The following is a 22581-nucleotide window of genomic DNA, read 5'->3' as shown; positions in this document are numbered from 1 at the left end:
ATCTCTGAATTTACCATAGCTACTTCGGTTAGCAATAGAAAGATCACTAAAAGTAAGAGTAAACAACAGACCAGTATAAAATCAATTAATTCTGATGCACCTATATCCAGTGCAAATACATTTTCCATTCCCCTGTGGAGCAAACAGCATGCTCCAGTGTTAATACACTTGAAGATATAAACCTGACCAATATGTGACTTTAACATAAAAGTATATTTGAGTTTTTATTTATATATATAAACTCAATACACACACACACACACACACACACACACACACACACACACAGAGGAATATGTAAGATATTGCAAATTTAAAAAAATATATATGTTTGGACAGATGGACTGGGGGGTTAAGAATGAATCAATTCTATTTATTTTTCTCTTTGCAGATTCATATGTTGCCCCCACCACTGTAGTACTTGTGCATCTAAAGATTTTGCTGTCATTATAATAACAGAGAGTCTAGACTGACTCTTACCATGTACTGCATTTCTTCTCACTCGTTATTTTAATATATTATAACTGAAAGCATGAGACAGTACACAACATCAGCATAATTAAAAAACATAGATCCTTCTTCTGAAATTTTGATAAATGGTTTTGTAGTCATTTCGTGCAGATAAAAAATTAACTATAAACCAAACAAGAGGTAATTCAATTACAGATCTACTGGATTTTTCTTTTTCTTTAAAATGCTTTGAAAGTTACAAAAGATTAAATGACAAGTTACTGCATACATAAGGCAGCTGTATGAATTAAGACTGTAAACTTGTCAGCAATTTTAAAACAGCTTCCCTCCAGCCACCCCCTCCCCCTCATCCGGTCCCCCCCCAGACAGAGAGAATCTTAGTCTTACTTTCATTTATGATTTTTGCTCAAGTTTCCAGAGGTTGAAGGCTAGTAAATAAGCCCCAGTGATAAACCTTAGGCTATTTGTTTGGGAATAAACCCCCTTATCTTAAAGATCCATTATCAAGTAGTTCAGATCCAAACTTTAGTTTTAGGAATGTATTGGTGAAACTAGACGATTATTTAAATTTTAAAAATTCTTTCATTTTTAATAATCCAAGGACCAGAGGCCCATTTAAAAGTAAAACATGGAAGGCTAAAAAGCTCAAAGACTAGTGGCCAAATTAGAGCTTCCCAAAGATAGGGAAACTCAGCACTCGATTGTCATCTCTAGTATACAAGGCAGACATACACAATCCTTCACCACTGCAAAAAATATATGCACATCAACCAGAATGAGTGCCAGCCTCAAAAAGCTTGCCCTCTAAAGCCACAATCAGGCACACTGGTGTTGTGTATAGATTTTAACACTCACATTTTGCTGCTATTATTTCATAACCTACATTTCTACATGATTCATGCACGTTAAAAGGCAGGCACTTGCTCGGGTGAGAATTTTCATTTAAAATTTTTGGGTGAAATTTTATGCCTGTAAAAAGAATTGGATTGCCCACCTTGGAAGCAGCATGGTGACAGTGGTATTGTAAGGCCTTGTCTATACTAGAAAGTTTTGCTGCTTTAACTATACTAGCATAAGGCACCTTTATACCACCTGGTGTGACTGCATCCACATTATGGCTTTTTATTTAATAGTTTAACTATTTCAGTGAACAGTCAGACCCCTCTCCTGTAAAACTTTTGAGTGTAGACCAGACTTTAGTCAACACAGTCCCACCAGCCTGTCTCAGCCCTGATCTGCAGGGATAACTACTCATAAGTGAGAGGCTGATTTAGTCTTCAGGGCCCATTTTTGGACACCAATTATCACCAGTTGTGGTATTTTTTGTTTGTTTGGCAAAGTGAGCACTGTCTACTAGAAATTTTGGAATGATGCAACTCTTTTCCAAATAATCATCCAACATCCATCAGATAGTAATGACTTCCAGCAGCTACCAAAGTAGGCTGGAACTGACCTAGTAAACAGTAAATTAAAGGTTCTATCCTATTGCCAGTCCCCTAAATCATGCCATTCTCCTAATCCGGTGATAATTATTGCAGTACATATCACTTGATCACTAACATTTTTGCCATTTCATAACAATATTGTTTGTTTCTTCATCCATTCCCATCAAGTACTCTCTTAATCAACAACCTATACACTGGAGAAAAATTGACTAGCAGATCTATATTCTAAATAAACACACAGGGTTGGGAAAAAGAGGGGTGTGGAAAGGCTAGCAGGATACTGAGTGGCTGTACCTAATGGAAACTCCATAATCTATGCTTTTTGATACTAACTTCTTGCTGAAGTAAAAACAAAACAGCCACATATGGAATATATGAAGCAGCCAAAGGCGCAAGCACTACATTATTAAACAAAATACCCTTTGATAATGAGTAAAATTAAGGATGGAGAGAGATTTGTTTCCAGGGACTCAACAGCGTGGGCACTTTTATCACCCTATCTCCCCACTAAAGCTGAAGCAACCAGCACCTAGGACAGCTCTCCGAAATCCTGATTTGAAGGTTGATAAGACAGCTGATAGAACTTCTGTGAAAGCAAAGCCGGAAGAAGAGTCAGTACAGACAAAAAACATGAAGAAATGAGTGAAAGGTGCACAAAGCAGGATGTCTACGGAAAAAATACTAGGACCTATCAGGGCTATTCAAGCCTATGGGAAGATATTGATGTGAGCAAACATTTAGGCTTTCTTGCATGCTAATACAGACTCAGATCCAATTGACTCTGCTCTCAGAACTATTACTTGATTTAGACAGAGGAAGATTCTCTCATTCTTCAGAGATGTTACAAGATTCTGACTAGAAACACAACAGAACACCAGATTAAGGACTCCCATTGTCTGAAGCAGGTTTCAAAGACAAAAAGAAGCACAAAAACTGCCAGAAACAAGATAGATATCTCCTTTGAAGGAAGAAATTTGTCTTTCATGACATATGCTCAATTAAAACAGGCAATAAGAAGGGAAAGGAACATGAAAGATTTTCTATGAGAGGGAAAAGACACAGCCATACCACACCCAGCAAAACCAGGAGCTGTACACAACAGAAAATCTCTCCTTCAGGATAAATCTTCAATTACCAAATTGTTAAAGACTATTCAAATGAAAAAGCAAAAAGAATACAAGCATATTTAGCTCCATCATCACAAGAAGTTCATTGTTACTACGCTATATAAAGCAAATGTAAGATTATATACCTGTGTCGGAAATAGCTGTTTTTGTATATCATCATATGACTTGAATGATCATAAATGGATTTTGTATTCTCTCTAGATTCAAAAATAAAACAAAATACACCTACCAGAACTATTACGCTCCTCCAGAAATAGAGGAAAAATTCATTAATCAAACTATAACAATATCTGATTTAAAAGAAATATCAGTGCTCACAAAGTTTAGATACTTGTATTTCTTGTTAGAGATTTTATTCTATGTTTCAGTTAACTGTTACAGTCTGAAAATATTTCTCTGCAACAGCATGGCATTATGAAACGGGAACATTGCCCTGAGCATAAAACATGATGAAAAAATTATGAAAGTATTATATATAAAAATGTAAAACAAATATATTTTTAATGCAGGTTTCTACATGTGGCACACACTGGGGCCGATCCTCAGCTTGAGTAAATTGTCATAGCACTATTGATAAAACTGAACTCAGATATCAATAGAGCTAATGACAATTTACACCAGCTAAGGATATGCCCCCATGACTTTAAAGGGAGAGGAGTGGCTGTAGATTTGGATCCTTAAGTAGCTCTTTCCAACTCTGAAGTGAAAACACATGGCATGAATTAAAATTAAAAAGAGATGTTAAACTATCCCATTTTGATTTTGCAAGATGACTATCTGTGATGATTTGGGGAATCTTTTTGTACAACTTAGGAATTCTGGTGGACATTATGAAGCTGTTCTTCTGAAACTGCTGTATCATAGAAAGTCATTATATATGTGTCTCCACCATTGGAGACGGGACCTGCAGCAGGTACACGTCAGACTAAGAACAATGGGGAGTACTTAACTTTAATCACTGTGTTTTGACTACACAACAGTTATGCTAAGGTGAAGTTGGGAAACCAGTTCAGACAAATTGATCTGCAAGAGGGCTGGGAGTTTGCAGAGTGCAAATTCCCCAAGTAGCAAAAACATACAGACTTGAAGAAGGAGAATATGAAAGGATTCACAAGGGGAAGACTCAAAGGAGAAATGTAAGAAGTTTGAGCAGGCGAGAGGAAGGGGACTGACCGGGCATAGTGAGAGAAGAAGAGCTGGAGGGTTGGAGGGGGAGAAGGCTCCATACTTCTGCTCATAAACCATGCATTACAACAGAAAAACACTGGACTGCCTCAAAGGACTCTGACTCCAGCCGAGAGAATGTTCTGGATTGGTGAGGAAACTGAGGCAACAAAATATATGTAGGATTTATTACATCTTTCTAGGTTTGTGTATTTATTGTGTCCTAAGTAAAGAGCAATACTGTGTTTGAGTCCTGTGCAAAGTCTGCATGAGTTATGTGCTATACCTTATCACATGCCCCATGAAAAAAATTAAACAGTAACCTAGAAGGCTCATACTTTTGATGGAGTTCTGGGAGAAGGTATGATTGAGCTATAGGGGGATTCTAAGAGCTCAATACTCTTAGTCCTTTGTTCAGAGACTATGCAGTGGGCCACATGGTCTAAATTCTCAGGACAGGGTGCTAGATTGTAGATCTATGCACCCTGAGCAGGTGCCTAGAGTCACCAAGACTGGAACAGTGTCTGGGCTCTATTCAGACTCCAGAGACTTAAAATGTGAGCATCTGGATTCCCTCACAGCAGTCTGGTGAGTGGACACAAGGTGGGTGCTCAACAAGAGCAGTAACAATAGCCGATTAGTCAATCTACCTGACTGTAAAATGCACACCAGCTATGGAGGGTATGCCTACACTGCGGGTGACTTGGGGATCAACCCCGGAAGTGCTCTCTGGTCGACGCAGCACAATGAAGACGCCATGGTACAGCAACGTAAGAAAAAGAATCAGTCATGACAAGGATAGGAATCAAATCCTGAGGTCCAAAAAGTATTTAATCTTTTACGGGTTTTGTAACAATAACAGGAGAGTGCAAGCACAAGAGCTCTGCACTATCTTATTCTGAAATCTCGGAGAAGGGAAAGTGATTCTTTATTCAGGCTTTTGAGACTGAGCATAAAGCAAGTGGAGATTTGACTATCACATCCTCTATGAATTCTAAAATAAATTTAGCTACCTTTTCTTGGTAGTTTCTCCTTTCCCCTCCTTCCCTCTATTTGGATAGATTCTCAAGTAAAGCTGAAGGCAGACAATGAAAGGCAGACATATATTGGTGTCAATATTCAATGTGAATATAGTAAGTGGAATTTTATTTAATCTTTCCTGAAAGGCATGACCACACTAAGGAAAGCTTTACTATGTGTAGTGACTGATGGCTTCATGTACCCTGGCTTGTTATACTGTAGAATACAATTAGGGGGTACAAGCACAAAGTAGAAGAACTGGTGCCAACAACTACTAATACCACATAGAAATTGAAGAACTTTGCCATTCTATAGACACCTTCTGCATAAAAAGCTGCTGCTGGAGAAGAATTTTATGTTGACAAGCATCAGACATGAAAAGAGCAAAAGAGTAGTTTATGGAGCTTCAGGAGACCGTTATACAGTCTGAAAGAGCAACCTGTTCTTGAAGAGGTTTCTGAATAATTATCATTTTGGAACTAAAGGGCTTTATTTTGAGATGTGGCTATAGAGTTACCTTAAAGATGGTTTCCATTAAGGCACTTTTGATTATCTTTAGATCACCAGTTCAAATCTGACCAAGGCTTGACATGTTAACCTTCTGATGGCTGTTTGGTCTCAGTCAAGTTCCTAGTGGTCAGATGGTCACAATCCATAAGGAAGCAGTAGTTAATCAGCTTTACCAAACAGAGGATTAAAGAAAACTGTATTTTGCAATCATGAATAAATAAGATTTAGTGGAATATAATCAAATCAATTGACTCATGCAGAGATAATAAGTTTTATGAAGGCAAAACTTTCTGAGTTATATATTATGAAGGGGTCATTACAGAAATGCTGCTCAACTAATACTAGTTGTTCTCATGGTTGTTCTATACTTAGTGTACGCACCTCTCTCTTTTTCTGCATTCCCGGAATATCTCATTTTCCAAAACACACTCACAACTACAATTATAATCCACAACTCTACAATAATATTATGGTGCTATTCTCTTTACAGTGCTTTCTAAATACACTGATTTCAGGATCAGTCCTCCCCAAAACTGCAGGGATGTCTGGTGGAATGGGACCTTCTAAGATAAGACCTTCTAAGATAACCTGTTCTATTCATTCTCTGTGAAGCACCTGGCATTGGCCACTGTTGGAAGCCAGGATACTGGGCCAGAAGGACCATTGGTCTGACCCAGTGTGGCCCTTCTTATGTTCACACATTCTCTTTATGAGAGCTTTGTACAACACTAAGCAGTAGCAGAAGCTCTCTAATAAAAGTAAATAATAATACTTTATTTTACCATTCCATGGCATTATTTTGGGAGGCTGAAGGTCTACTTTGTGCTCTGGGTCACTCGTGTATTGGGAGAAGGTGGGAGAAATACTCAGTCCTTGTTTTAAAAGTCTCCGTGTGCTATGCTAGTGGTATTCAAATGATCAGAGGGGCCAACGACTTCCTAGCCTCTGGCGAATAAAGCCCCTTGCTGAATAAAGTTCTATTATCCCTGCCATTATTTATAGTGCTCTGTACAATTAGTTGCATTTACTGAAGCACTCCCCATTCTACTGGGAACAGTAAATGTCCATCTTAAAGGCACTTTATAACTGCAATATGACACTTCAGATAGCATCACCCATCACACCTGAGGTACGAATCTACACAATACAAGTATCATCTCCACTGTTTTATTGGGAATCAGGAAGCGGGTGTTATTTAAAACACAAATTTCTGTCCACAAAAGCTCTGCTCAAGCAGTATTATTTACAATCAGTACTAATTCTGATGTAGCTACATTTACATTGAAGATTAAAAAAAAAGAAGATAGGGACACAGACAAAAACAATCATCAGCTGGTCTCCTGCACTTAGTCGCCAAAGTCACAATTTACTTTATTCAAAACTTAAAGGAACTCATACTTGAAAAAATTCCTCACTCTTTCTTCTTACTAGTAAAGTTGTAAGTTAAATTTTTTTTCAATATAAATGATTAATGCGCCGCTATGCATTATTTTAGATACATATTAAATTAATATATTAAAAATAATTCACATAAAACAAAAAACAACACACATCCACACCAGACATCTAAGCAGGAGTGCTACTTGTCTGTCCCAAGCATCTAAATCTCACATCTCCCTCAAATGAAATTCAGGACATAGTGGATTTTTAAAGGGATATTATCAGCCTGAAACATCATCAGTTCTGAAATAAACAAGCACATGAGTTAAAAATGGTTTCAGCTGCAACAGAGTCAAATTGTGGTTTTACAACCACATTTTACTATTTTTAAAAGAAGAAGTTACTTTCCTCATACAGTAACGATGGTTCTTTGAGATGTGCGTCCTATGGGGGCTCCACTGCAGGTGTGTCTGCATCCCTGTGCTGCTGATTGGAGAATTTCGGTAGCAGTGTCTGTTGGGCCTGCACATGCTCGGTCTCTCCTCATGCTGTGCCACGAGGCTAAACAGTGCACGCAGGCTAACCATCCTCAGTTCCTTCTCTACCGCAGAGTCATAAGCGAGAACTCCGAAGTAGAAATGAGTAGGGCGCATAGTATAGAGCACACACAGGAACACACATCTTGAAAGAACCATAGTTACTGCACAAGGTAACTACTTCACTATAGGTGACTCCTGAGCAGTAATCCTCTTGGAGGGCTGGGATTTCAGAGTCGGGTTAATCACAGATGATTATACTGTGGAGCCAAAGATGGCATCAGAGGCAGCGTCTCTGGTGACTGCCTAATGTTCTGCGAAGGTGTGGACTGATGCCCGCGCTGAAGATCTCTGAGACAGGGACATTCTTAAAGAAGGCGACAGATGTGGAGATCAATCTCGTGGAATGTATACTGATCGAGTTTGGAGGGGCATGTTACAAATTTGGCAGCACTGCCTGATGCAATTAGAGACCCACTTAGAGAGCCTTTGGGCTATCATCGCTGAGCTCTCATACTTTTCTGCATAAAGAGGCATAATCTACGGGACTTCCTAAAGCTTTTGTCCTATTGAGGTACAATGCAAGGGCTCTCCTACTGTCTAAGGTGTGTAGTATGGCCTCCCTGTTGGCTCGGTGAGGCTTGGAGTAGAAGGCAGGAAGGTGGATAGACTGATTCATGTGAAAGGAGGAGGTTACGTTAGAGACGAGCCTTGGATGCGGTCTGAGTGTAACCTTATCTGGGAAGAACACTGTATATGGGGGATGTGCCAGCAAAGCTGCTTATCCTCCCCTATTCTTCTAGCCAAGGTAATTGCTACAAGAAAAACCATTTTCATCAATAGGTATGTTAGCTAACAGGTAGCCATAGGTTCGAAGGAGGGCCTGGTCAGCCCTTTCAATACTAGGTTTAGGTCCCGTGAGGGGGTAGGAAGCTGAGGTTGGGGGAAGAGGTTTGTTATTCCCTTAAGGAACCTCTTAGTGCTTGTATGCGATAGTACTGAGTACCCCCCTTAGGGGGTTGGTGAAACTCCGTGATAGCTGCCAGGTGGACCTTCACAGAGCTGAGGGATAACCCCAATTTTTTAAGGGTCAGAGCATATTCCAGAATATGTGAAAGAGTTGGTGATACTAGAGAGATTTGTTGCGAATCTGAAATCTGCACTATTTCTCTGCAGGTAAGTGCATCATATGGAGGAATGGAGGACTTTCTAATGTGTCGTAGGACCTCTTGCATGTCCTTTAAGCATGAGTTTTCTAAGTGCTGGAACAACATGCTTTGAGGTGTATTGTATTGCCCTTTGTTGTTTTATTGTATTGCCCTTTGTTCTGTGAGAGGAGGTGTGAAGTGTCCGGAAGGGAGAACGGCAGGCACATTGCAAGCTGCATCAGATAAGGGTATCAGGTCTGCCTCAGCCAAGTAGAGCAATCAGGATTCTGTAAGCTCCGTCCCTCTATTTTTAGCAGGACTTTTAGCAGAAGAGGAAATGGAGAGACGGCATAAAAAAGGTCTTTGTGCCACAGGAGGAGGAGAGAATTGCCCAGAGAGTGCTGTCCAATCCCCACCCTGGAGCAGTATAGTGACCCTCCTTGGGTCAGTGAAGTGTGTCCTCACCAGAAGCACTTCTAATGACTTAAGAGGGGCAGCGTGGGGAGCTGAGAGCCCAATCTGCCAGCTCCCTGCCGGCAGCCAAGTTGTCCCACAGGCTCCCTGGTGTTGGAAAAAAGATTCCAAATGAGGTTCGTTTGCCCTGCACCAGATAGAAAAGAGATCCACGCAGGTAGTTGGGCAGTCTCCAAGTTTTATTTCTGCAGAGGTCGGACACTTCCCAGCAAGTGGTCAGTGTGAGACCTCGAAGGCATGCTCTTTTGCATATTTATACAAACACAAACAAAGAAATTACATATGCATAAATTCTTAATGCTTATTGGTACACTCAAATTATTATTATATTACTATTGGCTTACACTTTCTACATCTTCTAATTATAATGATTATGCATAACATAAAAGATAAGTGCAGAAGATTTCAACTTATCTATCAAAATTGTCTGGTCTATTTCCCAAGACTGAAGAGAAAGCAAAAACTACTACAGGCTGACTCCTCATTTCTCCTTTTAATCTTTCTCTCTGACTTGGCAGAGATAAGCACCATAAACAAAGAAAAGAGGAGGGGGTGGGTGATTTCAACAGAAAGCAGAACACTAAAAACAACTAAAATGGAGTAACTGTGGTCAAGCAAACAATTATTTTCCTTCACTGGCTACCGGTGGACTTTTCCCCACTACCCGCTGGGAGCTGCGTGAAGCCGTCTGGGGCTTCTCCCTGCACCCCGCCAGAAGTGGGTTCCAGCTGCCTGGGGTTTCTCCCTGCCCTGCTCCCACCTGGGAGTGGGGTCCAACTGCTCAGCTCTCAAGGGGAACAGGGGGGCAGCTGGACTCTAGCTCTCCGGCTTTCTTGTCAGTTTTAAATTGACAAGAATGACAGCCAACAGACGACGTAAAGAACACAGTGTCTACACTGACACTGCGTCGCCCTAACAACTCCTGTCACGGAGGTGGCTTATTATGTCGGCATAGCAGGAGAGTTACATCAGTGGAAGGAGCATTTCAGTGTGTACACCTCCACTGTTTTTTGTTGGCAAAAGTTGACTGTGGTCGACAAAAATGTTTAGTGTAGACCAGCCCTAAAACTTCAGATGTTCCTAGAGTTCTGATCTGGACTTTTGGATTTGGCCCCTCTCTGCTTAACTTTATAAAAGTGTGAGTGAGTGACTGAGTGAGTGAGTGAGTGTTTGAAGATTAGCAGTTCACTCCCTATTTACCTGATCATCTTACGATGTACAGTGCACCTTCTACCGTTGATGTTATGCAGCATGCATGCTAACACTGTACACTTTCTAGTCCTGCATGTCCCAATCCCACTCCACAATTATAATGGTTATTTATACAGGAATTCACAGGCAATGATAGTTCTGAATATGTCATATGGCCCCAAAATGCTGTCTTTCAAAACTCCTGTATTTGGACTCGTTTCTTTGTTAATTTGTTATATTATTGCACCATACAATCATAACATCTTTTCCTTTTTAAATGTATTTTTCTGATTATATAAATAGGGATGAAACACCACTATATTTAATTTAAGACTGTTACATTCAATAGAGGAAACTGATGAAAAACATGCATAACTTACCTTTTCGCTGTTCTTGTATTTTTCCCAACTTTTCAGCATTTTTAGCCATTTTGTAGTTCTTTCAATTTCAAGGTGCTTTTGCTGAAATAAAATTGCAATTCATTATACTTTCAAACCTAATTTTTTTTCAAAAATATCTACTTTAGAGTCTTCTAAAAGTGTTTGGAAATAAGTTTAACCAAGATATTTTCCATATCAGGAACATTTAACATCCCGAATTATTACAGTGGCACCAGTGGCACCAGCTTTGTTAGTCTTATCTTGAAAAAGCAGTTTTCTTGCATACAAGCGGTCAGCCTAAAGGTGCTTTTAGATTAGATGGAAGGATGATAGATAGACTTTTTTTTTTTTTTTTTTTTTTTTTTTGGGGGGGGGGGGGAAGGGGGGATGCAGTGAAGAAAGTTTTAACTTTCTTCCTGTCACATATATGGCAAGCACCAAAAACAATAAATGTCTTAATAAAATCTCCAGCCAGTTAATTTCCAATGCAAATGTTTTAAAAATGAATTCTGCATAGAACTGTTGATGCTTTGAGGTGACGACCTCCCTTGCCCAGACTAAATCAAATGCAGATTTGCCTCATATGTAAATTCACTTTTTCATCAATAATCGCATAGCTCTTCCCAAATCATTAAAAATGTAGACTGACTGTTAGGCAACAACATTGCCACATAAACCTAAATGAACCACCATTTTAGGTACCAATATCGCAAACACATAGGTTTAACTTTGCTCACACAAGTGAATTACTCGCATGCTTAAAATTAAGCACATGCAAAAGTGTTTACAAGACTGGGGCCTTAGATGGTATCATTCCATTTAAATGAGCAGAAGGAGGAATTTAAAGAAAATCTAATCTAACTCCTCTCCTATTCTGTCTTTTTACTTGTTTGTTATAAGGATGAACACTTAAAAAACTAAAAAAATTTAATAAAAATACCAGCGGAGAAACACCACAAGTCAAAAACAGAGTTATAGCGAAACAATCTAAAATGTAATGTTGCTTGTAATATTTACATCTCTACATCAATATTCCCTTGTAGTTTCTCTATTTTTTAAATTCAAAGGTTTTTACTGACAAGTATGCATCAGTAAAAACATGATACACTGAAGAAAAAAACCCCAGAAAAAGTTGTCCCAAAATGAGATGTACAGTTACACCAGGTAGCATTACAACATATATAATCTAATGTTTGTGACGCTCACAGAGCAGGTGCCAGCTCACACCAAGGTGCCTAGGCCTCACAGAACACTTACAAATGCATAGCTGGAAACCAGTCTAGCTTACCTGTGTGTTATCATGATCATTATAGATACTAGAGTTATAACATTGTGTTTAGGTTTTATGGAACATTTGTAGGATGCAGCATGTATTAATCCTACTTATAATATCCGAAGCCCATGTTATAAGGGAATGTTTAAATGTTTGTTCTGTAACTATAAAAATGTTTATTAAAACTGTAAATTCCTCACAGTCAGGGAGAAGCATTACCAAGTGCGAAATATTAGTTCACCCCAAGGAGGTGTTATCTCCTGCCCATCAGGAAGGACTATTGAATCCAAATGGGCCATTGAGGAACAGAGACTTTGTCAATTGCTTCCCACATCCATACATTTACATGCAGAAGCGTTCATCCCCTCATCTTGGATTCTGGGGTGAGGGGGGAAAAAATCCCTGACAAAGAGAAACTGGGTCTCTTTATGCTGTCGGAACTCTGAGGGGCAAAGATTCTTAGACACAAACAAGAGATCCCCAAGCTGCTTGACTTGGGTTAGCCCCAAAGACGTGCTTATTATAGAAACTTCTATTACCTTTTGAATTTAAGATTGTACCTTATTTGTGTGTGTATACTCATCTGCTTTAACCACATAAATAACTCATTTCTTTCCTTAGTTAATGAATCTTTAGTTAGTTTATTACAGGTTTGGCTACAGGTGTTGCTCTTGGCTTAATATCTAAGAATAATAGGCCTGGGGTAAATGACTGGTCCTTTGGAACTGGGCATAACCTGAATATTGATGTGACTTTTGGCATGAAGCGATCTTCTGTTATCTAGTCCAGCTTGTCTGGGTGGCAAGATAGACTGGAATGCCCAAGGGGACTGTTTATGACTTCATCATAAGACTGTTATAGTACTTAAGGAGTTCACACTTGTTACTGGGCTGCTGAAATCTAATTATAGAACATATAACCGGTTTGGGTTTCTGCCTTGCCTTTTGACAGTCTGTTCTGAGGTTGGCACAAATGGTTGTGAGCCACTCCAGACAGAACAATGCGATCATATACATCAGAATACCAAAACATCATATATATGGTCCTTAATGGTATTGGATGTGGCTACCTGATTGCCATCCTGCCTTCACACTATTACCATAATAGCAACAAGGTGCTCAGACAGACAATCCTTGACGTAGGATAGAGGGTACTACAGGAAGGGCATTTTCTGTAGCACTTTTAGACTTCGGAATTTGCTGCTTTCTTTTATCCTTCAAAGGAAAGCCTCCTGGGCTTGCTGCAAAGCCTATCTTTTCCTTGGGGGTTCAGGGAGAAGGTAGAATGGGATCATTTAATTAATTATACAGTTATGAAGGGAGTTTCCTGTTGCTGTTGGCATTGATAGTCTCTTAACCGGTAACAGATTTAACTTCTGCACAAAATATTGTATATTTTCATTGCTATATGGTGTCCTGGAGCTTGGGATTGGTGCTAAAAACTCAAAATAAAAGGAAAAAATTAAAAGTGTGTTGTTTATTTTACATTCATTTTTTAAGACAAAATATTTTTTGTTTTTGATAAAGGACTGTCCCAGACCTTCTGACCTCAAATCTGGGGCTTGATAAGACATCAAGCATATTCTGTTTCATATGGCTAGCGATAAAACTCTACAGATCATATAAGAGAAAGTTTAATTTCTGCAGGACACTGAAAACTGTTTAATGTGTCCATTAACTGTGGCTCTGGAGAAGAAAGAAGTTGTGGGAGAAAAAATGATGAAAATTACTATCTGATATTGCATTTCGCACAGGAATTCTAACTTTGTTTCTCTCCTCTTCCTATTTTCCCATCAGATTGCGTGCATTCTTTCTCCCTCTCCCTGCAATGTAGGAAGATGGGCAAAGAATTCCTTGGCGAAGATCCAGAATGACCAAGCCTGAACTATGCAGTGAGGCTGTAGTCATGCCGGTCCCATGACATTAGAGAGACAAGATGGATGAGGTAATATCTTTTATTGGACCAACTTCTGTTGGTGAGAGAGACATGCTTTCGAGCTTACACAGAGCTCTTCTGCACATCTGGGAAACTAACTCAGTGTCACTGCTAAATACAAGGTGGAACAGATTGTTTAGCATAAGTAGTTAACACATATTTCAAGGGACCATTCAAGGTGAAGTTCTGAATTTAAACTTCCAGGCTTTGCCAGACACTAAAAGTCATGGACTGAATAGACACACTGGATTTATGGATTATTACAACAATTTGTAACTCACTAACAACTCCTCCCCCAGCTGCTTCCTCCCCACTTCCTTTCCTCCCTCTGACTGAAGGGGTGTTAATGGGCCACTTCACCTTGAAATATGTGTTAAATACTTATGCTAAACAATCTGTTCCACCTTGTATTTAGCAGTGACACATTGATTTAGGTCATGTCTATACCAGAGAACTTAGAGTGGCACAGCTGTACCAATGCACCTGCGCAACTTTAAGATCACTCGTGTAGCCGCTCTATGCCAAGGGGAGAGAACTCACCCGTTGGCATAATAAAACCACCTCCACAAGCGGTGGTAGCTATGTCAGCAAGAAAAGCTGTCCCACCGACATAGCATGGTTCACACTGGCACTTCTGTCAGTGTAACTTATGTCACGTGGGGTGTGGTTTTTTCCACAACCCTGATCGACATACGTTACACTGACAAAAGTGGTAGTGTACACCTGGCCTTACTTTCCCAGACCTGAAGAAAAGTTCTGTGTAAGATCGAAAGCTTGTCTCTCTCACCAACAAAAGTTGGTCCAAGCCTGAACTATCAGAAATAGGGCGGTGGCCAGGTCTACACACAACTGTATCGGTGCAGCTGTAACGCTGTATGTGAAGACATGCCCTAAGTGACCTTACAGTTATTTTCCACCTTTAAATCAAATTCCATGATAAAATACATGAAATAGCCTGGAAAATAACTTGTTTTTAACACAGTTATTGTTATCTTCATCTATCTGGCCCAAGTCTGGAGGCAAAGACAATCCACTTCCTGTATCAGATATCTTATTGTAATTAACCCATGCACACTACTACTATTTTGTGTAGTAAGATAAAGGCCAACTATTTCAGAAATGCCTTTAAAAGCTGTGTACACAATTGCACAAAAGTTTAACTTAAACACACACACAAAACTTCTGTACGGTCACACAATTTTTGCTAGAAAAAATAAAATTATGCCATGCTGAAATTGCCACAAAGGATGTGTGAAACAGCCAAACGCCATGTGTGGGCTAATGATAGCATTGTACTGCTATGTTGGGTAGACCAACAGAGCTATGCACCTGCCAGTCAGAAGGCATAACAGTGATTTTACAGCATTTCAGGCCAATATAATAAAGCAGAAACGATGTGCATGATCATTTTCTCTGACTCTCACCTATAAATTCTATGGCAAGCTATCATAAGTCCATAAAGTTTGGTATTTAAAAAAAAGGAGGAAACGTTCATGAGATATCATTAAAAAAATCTGAATGTGAATGCGTAATAACTTCATTTTTAAATATGCTGATTGGTAATTTCATAAATGACCCCATATTATGAATATATATTTTAGAACTAAGGTAATAGTTAAGCTGACTGATATAACAACAGGTCTGAAAAGATGAAAGAGAGTGTTAGAATATTAAAAGTGTCCAAAGAACTTTTTCCACAATAAAGTGGCAATGACAAATGTGGTCATAGTAAATACATGGATGATATGAATAATGAAACGACAACTGTATATTTATTTTCTTGGGTGGTTTGTTTAACACCAGCTCCTACTAACAGGATTGAGTCAGATATTGCTACTCTGCCAGCCTTACTTATCTGACTTATCACGTTGCATTTCACTGCCCTGAGGTTCTTGTGGAATTTTATGCTGCTGTGGCATCTTTATGAGGTTTTGCAGACAGATGCTGGCGTCTTCAACTTTTAAAAACATTCTTATTCTCTATTATGTAACATTTAGCTTAAAAGGGAACTGTAGAAAAGCTGCTACTTCCCATGTTTCCTAAGTCTAGCATCACTGAATATGTTTTCACAGTGAGGCTGAGAAAATACAGTGATCACTTATAATCCCAGTAGTAAAGGTTTTCCAATTTATTTTTCTGGGTATAGTTCAGGCTAGGGGAGAAATATGCATACAAAGTCTCCAGTAAAGCAAAGCAGGTCTCTGCTCTGGGGAAGTTATTCAGTTAGTTGGTCAGAAAAATAAAATCCCATCTGCACTCTGAGCCTCTAATATTGAGCTTTGTAATCCGTTTTCAAGATCTGCTTTTTCAGTCAGGAATTCACTTCACCTTTAAGTTAATTCAGACTTCTTGTCTCTTGGGTCAGTCTATGTTGGTTCTTATGCGCTTTTAAGTTTGTTTTTTGAACAGCTGTGGGGGGGGGGGGGGGGGGGGGGGGGGGGTTTAACCTGAATAATGCTCATATTCACATCCAACAAGAGTTGCTCGGATAACATAGCTACTTCTCAAGCAGCACATTGCAGAGAATATGGCTACTACAGGTCTTCCAGGAAATCTAGAGTCCATGTTCTGACTTCTGCAGTAGGTTTTAAACTTTGAAGTATTTTTACCTCTGGGAATACCAGAGTCAAACTGAAATTAGGAGAGAATCTTACTCCAGTTTAAATAAATAATGGGCTATTGGAGAGGGAAAGGGATGAAATTTGAATTGGCAAATATCCATCTTTTGTGAAGCTCTCTTATTTATTATTAATATTGCAATAGCACCTAGAGTAGAGGGCCTAGACTAGTACCTTGGTCAAGACCCCAGCCAAAATCATGACTCCAGTGTGCAAGGTGCTGTACAAACACATAGTAAGAACTACTAAAACCTGAAGAGTTTACAATCTAAACAAACATGAGAAAGCGAGGAGAAACAGACACAGTGCTAGGGTTAGACACAGAGACACAAAATGATTTGCACATCAGAGATGGACACAGTTATAGAACCCAGGTCTTCCAACTCTCAGTTCAATGCTCTATCCACTGGACCATAGTGTCTCTCCTAGTTTTACACTTTAAAACATTGCATAAATTTGAAGGTTAATTGGTTTATAACACAGTATAATGGTTTCTGGCATTTAAACATTCAGATGGGCCCATCCTTCATTTTACATGTTACACAAAGAAAAGCAATGTAGGCTGCACAGTGGAACATGTATAAAGGACAGGCTGTGATCAAAGGGAAAGAGTTTCAAATTTAACAGGTAAGAAGTAAAAGACTCTTTATGTCGACTACAAACTGGTCAAAATGACACCAATATTTGCTTCTGGACATCATACAAGGTCAGAAATGATACAGAGAAAAAGCCTGGGCAGTCCCCCACTGTAAGATAATTAAAAAGCCCGCCATCTTTTCTTTATTATTAGCCCACAGTGAAATTATATGCTAATTGTCCTATCAACTACTGTGGTAATATGGAAATTGCAGAGAAGAATTAAGCGTCACTGACTGGAGTAATGCAAACTAAAGCCTCAGGCCAGCAGAGGTCAGGATATCACCAAAAGTATAACTAGAATACAGTGCAGTTATAAAAAGTAACTACATTCGCAACTTAACATTGGAAAGTATTCAATAAATATAGTTCCTATTCAGACACTGGGTCTGGGACAGCATGATTAAAACATGGGATATGAGAATTAGACACTATTTTCATACCACAGTTTAAGGATAATATATATATCCATGCCTAGTGAATCAGAGATTCAAATACCATATATGATGCTGAAAAATAACTAAGTTGTCTAACATTTGAGACCATGAACATTCGTAGCCTCACACACAGCTGTATCCTTCTGATTAAAATGAAGTTAACAATATATGCACAGTATGTTATAAATGCAGTGGAACATGGCAGGAAAATGACAGTTTCTGGTTGCACATGCAGAAAGACACCGTCATGAACCAAGAACCACCTAGTGATGCAAAACAGATAGGGACTCAGGGATTTTTCTTCTCCTTGTCACACGGTCCTACTCTAATACCCACCAGTGTCTCTTGTTGGCTCGGAATGCTGCAATTTTCTAAAGACAGCTTTTAAAGGCTATGAGAGTTGCATTTATTTAAAACAAAGAAACTCATCCAACCTCCATGTACTAGGAGCTGATCTGAGCAGCACAGAGACCGTTAACTCGAAAAGATAATAGAAGAGGGTATCAATTAACCAAAGGGAACTGAAGTAGGGCAAGAGCCAAGCACAACTTGAAATATTTCATTAATGACATTGTCTTCTGATGAAGCAGCAGCTCAACATGCAACCACATTAGGGACTTGTGTTTGTCCATAATTCATCCAAGCCAGCATAGCCTAGGATGAATGAGGAATGTGGAAGCAGCAATGTACAAAGTAATATAGTGACCTTTTAATGGATAACCCAAGAGAGGTGTTAATAGTTCGAGAGGGAGTTAATAGCATCCGGTCCTATATGAACAGAAGTGCAGTTCAATCAAATGAGTGATTTTAAGAGAAGATTCCTATCCCCTAGTAAATCCAAGAAATGTGTTTCTGTCAGTATGAAAGTCCACAGTATGACACTATATCCCCCAGTTGTAAAACATATACATATTATAAAGGACACATTGTCAAATTCTAGATGCTTACTTACAGTTTAAGGGATGTAAGACATAGGACTTACCCTTTCTATTGCTGCATCATGAAAAGGAAGCTCCTCTGAACTAAAAACAAAGAAAAAGCTGTTAGTCCTGCAAAATTGGCACAAATTAATTTTTTCATAGGTTCTTACAAGTTATAGTGATGAATGCAGAAAATGAACTGTTAACTCCGAAATTACTGCAAGATTTCCTGCAAGCGATCACAATGGCACAAAAGAGCATTGTAAGATTTTGTGCAGTAAGAGAGTCCCAATAATTTTAAAAAGCAAAATACAGATGGCATAAATGGAAAGTAAGCCATCTAAATCAACATGGGTTAACCTGGCTTCAAAAATGTCATCAAATGCTTATTAGAATACATAAAGAAGTTATTTCCTGCAATGAAAAAAGCTAGTGAAATAGAATTTAAAGTCATTGTCCTGTCAGATTTCTAGATGTATACTGTACAGTTTCAAATCAGTCAGGCCTTTCCAACAAAATCTTTTTCACCCAAATAAATGTTTACATGAATAGCTTTGCCTGTTTTACAAGATTATCTAGTTCCAAATATGGGCCTGGCAATCCTTACCCAATTGCCTATGGCTTTCAATCAATGCCAGTCCTGTTTAGTAAACTGTCTGAGTTTATTACTTTCACTAAAGAACCTGAAGACAGGTTTTTTTTTTTTTTTATATTTTACCCAGTTTCATGACATAGAACTCCAACAGTCTTTGAGCAAAAGGGAAGACGCTTCTATTATTTCAATTACCTACTAAATTCACTCTGACTGGTGGAAAAAGCGCATGTAGTACTTTTAGCAGGTGTCTAAACTATGAAGAAAATTCTTTCATTTCTCATCTTAATTCTAAAAGGCAGCTTGAAATCGTATCAACCCTAACTGAAAATGTATCATCCAAGGACTTTTTCAGGCTTTATTAGATACTTACATTGTGAGACTCAAAATTTAACCATTGTCCTTGCTACCATCGAAAAAGGTTAATCTAACTTGCTGCCAAATAGCATTTCCTTCTGGTGTGTGTGTGTGTGTGTGTATCATCTTCAGCCTTTGTGAAACTCTAGCAACTGATCTGTAATATTAAGAGTTCCCCTATCTTGTAGAGCTTGGATAAACAATAAGGAAGTAAACACCAAGAAAAGTAATTGCTTAAAGCTGACCACAGGCTTTGCAGAAGAAATGTCTAGGTATATGAAATCCTCTAAAAACACAGGAGAAAAAATAACGATGTCACTTATGTGCAATTGTGGCTGAAAACAGCTCTGGACTCACAAGCAACACTATCCTTTGAATACCGGGAGTAAGAGCTGAACAGTCATGCCAAAACCCTCAGTGCTTGCACAGCAGCAGATTAAAAAAAGGAGTCTGTATATGATTATCTTAAGGGTTACTTGTTACTTTATGTGCTCTGTTATTCTATCATACATGTTTGTCTTTATATCTCAACTAAACCACACTGAAAGCAGCCCCTCAATTACACTCAATATCACTTAAAATTAAACTACCTTGAAAAAATGGAAATAAATAAATAGAACTTCACTCAAAAAAAAGTGTTTTTAGTTCTTCAATCACCAGCTTAATTTCCCCCCAGTGACAACTCCTAAGTGGCTTGTTCAGCTGCAGGCACCATCTGCCTGCACCAGAAGAAGTGGCTTCATTTGTGTTGCCATATGAATATACAGTAGCTGGATTCTTCATGGCCTTATGGATGACGCAAGCAACTGGTTCCAAACACAAGAGATTCCTTTTCTCAGTGCCAAGGCATGTAACCATCAACAGCACACAGAACAGTGTTCTAAAGTCTCCATATTTCTATGTATCTCATACAAGACACACAGCTATTATACCACCAAGATAGTCTGGTTTGGCAGCTTAACTTTTCATTTTGTGGTCTGCTGTGGAAGCTAGTTTATTATATACTCCATCTGTTCTACACTGTCATACCTTAGTCTATCACACCGAGTAACTCTGGTGTCAGTTCCGCCTACAGAAATAGAGCAACTGACTTATTAAGGAACTGCAATATGTAAACTTTATACGAAACTGAAGTGCTTGTCCACACAAAAGAAGACAGACAGCTGAGCCTGCTGAACAGACACTTTCCTTTCTCCTGTGAGGTGTGTGTGTCTCTCTCTTTCTGTTAGATTAGTTTAGATAAATTGATGAACAAATTAAAATTTAATCCTTTAAATGATTGGCTTGAACAATAACATACCTAGAACCAGGACAGTACATCAGAACAAGCTCAGTACAAATCCTCATGACACCTCTCTGAGGTATTATTCTGATTTGACAGATGGGAAACTGAAGCAGAGAACTTGAGTGACTTGGCTATGGCTACACAGTGAGTCAGTGGATTGGAACTCAGGAGTTCATGGCTGCTAGACCTACAATCAGTCCACTACATCATGCTACCTGTGCACATATGCCAACATAGATGTATAAGTCTATCACTAAAGGGGTGGAGAAAGGCACTCTACCAACGAGCTCCTTCATTCCTTATGATATTAAAGAAAAAAATCAGTAAACTCCCTTTTACTCAATATATGTTTTGTCAGTAATGAGACTAATAAACTTGAGTAAAAGAAGCCATCTGTTAGAATCATAGATAAGGAAATAATTAGTGGTCATAACTGAACCTCATTTTATTATTCCCTTCTTTTTTGCACATAGTTTGGATTTTTTTTTTTTTTTTAATCTTCCAAGCATGTTTAAACTTGCATTTTTCTATTTTTACATCAGGACACGCTGTCCAGTAATAATGTGCATTTGTAAATTAAATAGTATCCTCCTACATCTATTCTTTATCTTGTGGAGACTACTTTACTTTTAACAGTTGTGGTGATATGGATATTAGGGGAGGAAGGGTAAGAGAGGGTTACTCACCTTGTGCACTAACTGAGGTTCTTCAAGATGTATGTCCCTGTGGGTACTCCACTCCAGGTGTTGGTGCATCCTCACATCCTCGATCAGAGATTTTGCCAGCAGGGCCTATCTGGTTCATTCATGCACTGTCCCTGTCTCGTGGCACTGTCGGTGCCCTTTTCGGCACGAGCAACCTGGGCCCCTCTGTTCCTTCTCTACCGTAGAGCCATAATGTTTGACTCCGAAGTAGAGGGGAGGAGGATGGGTAGTGGAGCACCCACAGGGACACACATCTCGAAGAACCTCAGTTACTGTGCAAGGTGAATAATCCTCTCTTCTTTGAGTAGTGTCCCTGTGGGTGGCTCCACTCCAGGGGATTCTTGAGCAGTGCCCTCAGTTGGAGGAGGGAACTTTGGAGTTGTTAGGTTGAACAGAAGAGAGAACTGATAGTCTGATTGCTGCATCATGTCTTGATGCCTGATCGATGGCGTAGTGTTTTTTGAAGTGTGGGCCAAGGCCCAGGTAGCTGCTTTGCATATTTCAATAATTGAAGATTATGCAAGGCGGCTGTGGATGTAGCGATTGATCTAGTTGAATGTGTCCTAACTCTTTGTGGTGGTGATATCCCTGACTGTGTATAGCATGTGTGGATGCAGCTGGAAATCCACTTTGAAAGTCTTTGGGTGGATATGGTGTTGCCTTTGGAACGTTCTGTAATTGATACAAAAAGTTTGGGAGATTTCCTGAAAGGTTTTGTTCTTTCTAGTAAAACGCAGTGGCTCGCCTGACGTCCAGCACATGGAGGGCCACATCCTGTGCATTAGTGTGTGGTTTCAGGTAAAATATAGGTAAGTGAATGTTTTGGTTAAGGTGGAATGTTGATGTTAGTTTGGGGAGGAATTTAGGATGAGGTTGCAGTGTTACCTTATCTTTGTGAAATACTGTATACGGTGGGTGGGTCATGAGTGCTCCGAGCTCACTCACGCAGTGTGCTGATGTGATTGTCACTAGAAATGT

General features: G+C 39.2%; 1 protein-coding gene across 2 annotated transcripts in view; it reads right to left on the bottom strand.

Moving 5' to 3' along the window:
• Positions 1 to 22581, bottom strand: part of USP6NL (USP6 N-terminal like) — a 201950-nt gene that overhangs the window by 47539 nt on the left and 131830 nt on the right. For both annotated transcript variants that reach the window (XM_067534940.1, XM_067534939.1), the window contains 2 exons: positions 18728 to 18767; positions 10847 to 10927 (listed from right to left, as the gene is read on the bottom strand). In XM_067534940.1, the coding sequence (XP_067391041.1) occupies positions 10847 to 10927; positions 18728 to 18767 (121 nt within the window). The remainder of the gene's footprint in view (positions 1 to 10846; positions 10928 to 18727; positions 18768 to 22581) is intronic.

Source organism: Emydura macquarii, unplaced genomic scaffold (assembly GCF_026122565.2).
Source record: "Emydura macquarii macquarii isolate MOO-44397 ecotype Brisbane River unplaced genomic scaffold, CSIRO-AGI_Emac_v2 contig_3470, whole genome shotgun sequence".
Lineage (NCBI taxonomy): Eukaryota > Metazoa > Chordata > Testudines > Chelidae > Emydura > Emydura macquarii.
The sequence above is the reverse complement of the archived record's forward strand: the minus strand, read 5'-3'. Positions and strand labels throughout refer to the sequence as shown.